Source organism: Bufo bufo, chromosome 3 (assembly GCF_905171765.1).
Source record: "Bufo bufo chromosome 3, aBufBuf1.1, whole genome shotgun sequence".
Taxonomy (NCBI): Eukaryota; Metazoa; Chordata; class Amphibia; order Anura; family Bufonidae; genus Bufo; species Bufo bufo.
Genome location: NC_053391.1, coordinates 1,719,661 through 1,725,660, shown reverse-complemented (window position 1 = coordinate 1,725,660; position 6,000 = coordinate 1,719,661). Strand labels below are relative to the sequence as shown.

At 47.9% G+C, this 6,000-nt stretch overlaps 1 protein-coding gene across 3 annotated transcripts in view; it reads left to right on the top strand.

Moving 5' to 3' along the window:
- Nucleotides 1–2,004: 2,004 nt before the first annotated feature.
- Nucleotides 2,005–6,000, top strand: part of ICOSLG (inducible T cell costimulator ligand) — a 49,170-nt gene continuing 45,174 nt past the window's right edge. For all 3 annotated transcript variants that reach the window (XR_005777386.1, XM_040422758.1, XM_040422757.1), the window contains exon 1: nt 2,005–2,097. Coding sequence is in view for 2 of the 3 variants with exons in the window: in XM_040422758.1 (XP_040278692.1) it covers nt 2,063–2,097 (35 nt within the window). In the remaining variant the exon portion in view is untranslated. The remainder of the gene's footprint in view (nt 2,098–6,000) is intronic.

Sequence of the window (6,000 nt, the reverse complement as noted above, 5' to 3'; positions counted from 1 at the left end):
TGGACACTGTATGGCAGCACACGGAGTCTCGTGGAGAAGTATTTGGACACTGTATGGCAGCACACGGAGTCTCGTGGAGCAGTATTTGTACACTGTATGGCAGCACACGGAGTCTCGTGGAGAAGTATTTGGACACTGTATGGCAGCACACAGAGTCTCGTGGAGAAGTATTTGTACACTGTATGGTAGCACACAGAGTCTCGTGGAGAAGTATTTGGACACTGTATGGCAGCACACAGAGTCTCGTGGAGAAGTAGTTGGACACTGTATGACAGCACACAGAGTCTCGTGGAGAAGTTGTTGGACACTGTATGGCAGCACACGGAGTCTCGTGGAGAAGTAGTTGGACACTGTATGGCAGCACACGGAGTCTCGTGGAGAAGTATTTGGACACTGTATGGCAGCACACGGAGTCTCGTGGAGAAGTAGTTGGACACTGTATGGCAGCACACGGAGTCTCGTGGAGAAGTATTTGTACACTGTATGGCAGCACACGGAGTCTCGTAGAGAAGTAGTTGGACACTGTATGGCAGCACACGGAGTCTCGTGGAGCAGTATTTGGACACTGTATGGCAGCACACAGAGTCTCGTGGAGAAGTAGTTGGACACTGTATGGCAGCACACAGAGTCTCGTGGAGCAGTATTTGTACACTGTATGGCAGCACACGGAGTCTCGTGGAGCAGTAGTTGGACACTGTATGGCAGCACACGGAGTCTCGTGGAGAAGTAGTTGGACACTGTATGGCAGCACACGGAGTCTCGTGGAGAAGTATTTGGACACTGTATGGCAGCACACGGAGTCTCGTGGAGAAGTAGTTGGACACTGTATGGCAGCACACAGTCTCGTGGAGAAGTAGTTGGACACTGTATGGCAGCACACGGAGTCTCGTGGAGAAGTAGTTGGACACTGTATGGCAGCACACGGAGTCTCGTGGAGAAGTATTTGGACACTGTATGGCAGCACACGGAGTCTCGTGGAGAAGTAGTTGGACACTGTATGGCAGCACATGGAGTCTCGTGGAGAAGTAGTTGGACACTGTATGGCAGCACACGGAGTCTCGTGGAGCAGTATTTGGACACTGTATGGCAGCACACGGAGTCTCGTGGAGAAGTAGTTGGACACTGTATGGCAGCACACGGAGTCTCGTGGAGCAGTATTTGGACACTGTATGGCAGCACACAGAGTCTCGTGGAGAAGTAGTTGGACACTGTATGGCAGCACACGGAGTCTCGTGGAGAAGTAGTTGGACACTGTATGGCAGCACACGGAGTCTCGTGGAGAAGTATTTGGACACTGTATGGCAGCACACGGAGTCTCGTGGAGAAGTATTTGAACACTGTATGGCAGCACACGGAGTCTCGTGGAGAAGTATTTGGACACTGTATGGCAGCACACGGAGTCTCGTGGAGAAGTAGTTGGACACTGTATGGCAGCACACTGTCTCGTGGAGCAGTATTTGTACACTGTATGGCAGCACACGGAGTCTCGTGGAGAAGTATTTGGACACTGTATGGCAGCACACGGAGTCTCGTGGAGAAGTAGTTGGACACTGTATGGCAGCACACGGAGTCTCGTGGAGAAGTATTTGTACACTGTATGGCAGCACACGGAGTCTCGTGGAGAAGTAGTTGGACACTGTATGGCAGCACACGGAGTCTCGTGGAGAAGTATTTGTACACTGTATGGCAGCACACGGAGTCTCGTGGAGAAGTATTTGGACACTGTATGGCAGCACACGGAGTCTCGTGGAGAAGTATTTGTACACTGTATGGCAGCACACGGAGTCTCGTGGAGAAGTAGTTGGACACTGTATGGCAGCACACGGAGTCTCGTGGAGCAGTATTTGGACACTGTATGGCAGCACACAGAGTCTCGTGGAGAAGTAGTTGGACACTGTATGGCAGCACACAGAGTCTCGTGGAGCAGTATTTGTACACTGTATGGCAGCACACGGAGTCTCGTGGAGCAGTATTTGGACACTCCTTCTGGGTGTAACAGGAAGTGAACTTTCAGAGATAACTGGGAGACGCAGGGAGCAGCGAGGAGAACGACCACAGCAAAATGTACACAGTGGCAGCACCGAAGCCGCACAGCAGGTGAGCGACACGGACTGTACACTGCACAGACAGATACACAGACAGATACACAGACACAATCATTGAGTCGAGATTTGAACACATATGTCAGCACTCACAGGTTATACCACAAGAGGGAATGTGACGGCGGAGGGGAAGAGGAACACGAGACGGGGAGAAAGCGGGGATTTCCAGAATATTTCATACAACCGCAAAAGGAGAAAAGCTCCTCTACTGTATATATACAAACTGCACAGTACCACTTCTCCTGTATATACACACTGCACAGTACCACTTCTCCTGTATATACACACTGCACAGTACCACTTCTCCTGTATATATACACTGCACAGTACCACTTCACCTGTATATACACACTGCACAGTACCACTTCTCCTGTATATATACACTGCACAGTACCACTTCACCTGTATGTATACTGGGTGTAATCCTCAGTATATATATATATATATATATATATATATATACACTGCACAGTACCACTTCTCCTGTATATACACACTGCACAGTACCACTTCTCCTGTATATATACACTGCACAGTACCACTTCACCTGTATGTATACTGGGTGTAATCCTCAGTATCTGCTCTTATTCTGTATATATACACACTGCACAGTACCACTTCTCCTGTCCTGTAAACTGGGTGTAATCCTCAGTATCTGCTCTTATTCTGTATATATATATATACACTGCACAGTACCACTTCTCCTGTCCTGTAAACTGGGTGTAATCCTCAGTATCTGCTCTTATTCTGTATATATATATATACACTGCACAGTACCACTTCTCCTGTCCTGTGTACTGGGTGTAATCCTCAGTATCTGCTTTTATTCTGTATATATATATACACTGCACAGTACCACTTCTCCTGTCCTGTGTACTGGGTGTAATCCTCAGTATCTGCTCTTATTCTGTGTGTATATATATATATATATATATATATACACACACACACACACACACACTGCACAGTACCACTTCTCCTGTCCTGTATACTGGGTGTAATCCTCAGTATCTGCTCTTATTCTGTATATATACAGTACAGACCAAAAGTTTGGACGCACCTTCTCATTCAAAGAGTTTTCTTTATTTTCATGACTATGAAGGCATCAAAACTATGAATTAACACATGTGGAATTATATACATAACAAACAAGTGTGAAACAACTGAAAATATGTCATATTCTAGGTTCTTCAAAGTAGCCACCTTTTGCTTTGATTACTGCTTTGCACACTCTTGGCATTCTCTTGATGATCTTCAAGAGGTAGTCCCCTGAAATGGTCTTCCAACAGTCTTGAAGGAGTTCCCAGAGATGCTTAGCACTTGTTGGCCCTTTTGCCTTCACTCTGCGGTCCAGCTCACCCCAAACCATCTCGATTGGGTTCAGGTCCGGTGACTGTGGAGGCCAGGTCATCTGGCGCAGCACCCCATCACTCTCCTTCATGGTCAAATAGCCCTTACTTTCAAAGTTTTCCCAATTTTTCGGCTGACTGACTGACCTTCATTTCTTAAAGTAATGATGGCCACTCGTTTTTCTTTACTTAGCTGCTTTTTTCTTGCCATAATACCAATTCTAACAGTCTATTCAGTAGGACTATCAGCTGTGTATCCACCTGACTTCTCCTCAACGCCACTGATGGTCCCAACCCCATTTATAAGGCAAGAAATCCCACTTATTAAACCTGACAGGGCACACCTGTGAAGTGAAGACCATTTCAGGGGACGACCTCTTGAAGCTCATCAAGAGAATGCCAAGAGTGTGCAAAGCAGTAATCAAAGCAAAAGGTGGCTACTTTGAAGAACCTAGAATATGACATATGTTCAGTTGTTTCACACTTGTTTGTTATGTATATAATTCCACATGTGTTAATTCATAGTTTTGATGCCTTCATAGTCATGAAAATAAAGAAAACTCTTTGAATGAGAAGGTGTGTCCAAACTTTTGGTCTGTACTGTATATACACTGCACAGTACCACTTCTCCTGTCCTGTATACTGGGTGTAATCCTCAGTATCTGCTCTTATTCTGTGTGTATATATATATATATATATATATATGTGGCGAAACCGACCTCGCCACTGGGTTTTGGAGAGGACTGGCTGCTGGCCTCTTGCCCCAGGATTATGGGCCATATACTAACTTTTAAACCCCTGAACCGATTCAAGTGAATTTTGGATAGGTTTGTCCCCACGTTATACTGTTTGAATTAATGTAAGTTATATGTATGGCCAATGTAAACTCACAAAGTTGTAACAATTTATAATAAGTGTAACTTGTCAGCTTGGGAGGAATATGCGGGTGTGTTTCTATTGTGCCATTGTCCCATTGTGTGTTTAAATGGTGATGTCTGTCCTGTTGTCTGCGCATGTGTATTGGCGATCTCCCTTTGTCCTCAGAGATAATTGGATTGCTCTTCAGGTTGTCTGGACAGAGAGGAGGAAACCATGATGCATTGTGGGGATATGTTGTCCTATGTCAGTCTTCATTCTGGTCCTCTGGGGGCGTGAACGATTGGTTGCTGTTGTATCATTGTATGTGTTGTAAATTACTGATTGGTTGTATTTCAAACCCCTGTGGGCAGTACTATGTTTGTGGTTTATGAATAAAAGAGGCTGTACGTGAAGTACAGTCAGACCACTGCTTGACCCTCAACACGGAGCCTTGTCTCGTTATTGGGGGGATTCCCTGTATGCTGTTAGAAGACCGATTGCCAGGATTGTATGCTTTTCCTGTTCGTCTGCTAGCAGCTATTCGTGAGGTTCCAGTTTGGAGTGCTACTTTGTATCCAGTTCGGGAGTTGGTGTTCTGCAGTAGCTGTGCCTGTCTCTCAGAAAGGGGCACATCGCCTAAACGGATTTTAACCCCTTGTCTGCTGAAACGGGCCGTTACATTGGTGGCAAGCAGCGGGATCGTTCCTACAGCCAGAAGGACAGCTACAAAGAAACATCATTCCCTGGAATTACAATTTGAGGGCAACGCATGTCCCAGTACAGCGACCCTGACAGCACCAGAATGGAAACAGCAGTGGAGTACGATGAGGGTGTCATGGATGACCGAGATGCAGTCCGCAAAGGCATCTGGTACCAGGTACTGGGTATTGTGGAGTATATGCAGGACGAGAGACTCCCCACGGAAGACCAGCGGTTGCAGAAGCGAGTAGCCCTGCGGATGCCCTTCCTGGGAGAGCAGCCCCGGGAGGAATGGGTAAAGGAATTGGAACTCCTAGCATGGCGAGAGCTGTGGCTGGAAGATGCCTACCAGGCGCTCTGGTGGTATGGGGCACAGTACCTACCCAGGACAGCTGAGCATGACAAGCCGGAGGGAGAGGAGTTTGATGGTCCTGGCTTGTTATGGGAGACCTTTTCAGAGCTGGAGTTTGGGAGCCCTACACAAGCCCGGTTCCATGATCTCTTGGAATGGAGGGAGAGCAGGTATGACTGGGACGACACTCATGAGATTGAGCAGGACCTGGTCCACCTGGTGACCCGGGAGATGGAGCTGGAACAGGGCTACCAGCAGCTGTTCCACACCAGTGAGAAGGCTCAGCAGGGCAGTAAGGTGACAGACCCAGTCTCCATTCCCCAGCGGCAGTGTGAATTGCAGGGAATTGGGAGCCCAGTCTCCATTCCCCAGCGGCAGTGTGAATTGCAGGGAATTGGGAGCCCAGTCTCCATTCCCCAGCGGCAGTGTGAAGTGCAGGGAGAGGAGAGCAGCGTCCTCCCTCCTCAGCGGCAGGCGGAGTTACAGGGGGCAGAGGTAGTTGTTCCTGCCCCCCAGCAGCAGCATGATTTTTTGGGAATTGGGAGCCCAGTCTCCATTCCCCAGCGGCAGTGTGAATTGCAGGGAATTGGGAGCCCAGTCTCCATTCCCCAGCGGCAGTGTGAAGTGCAGGGAGAGGAGA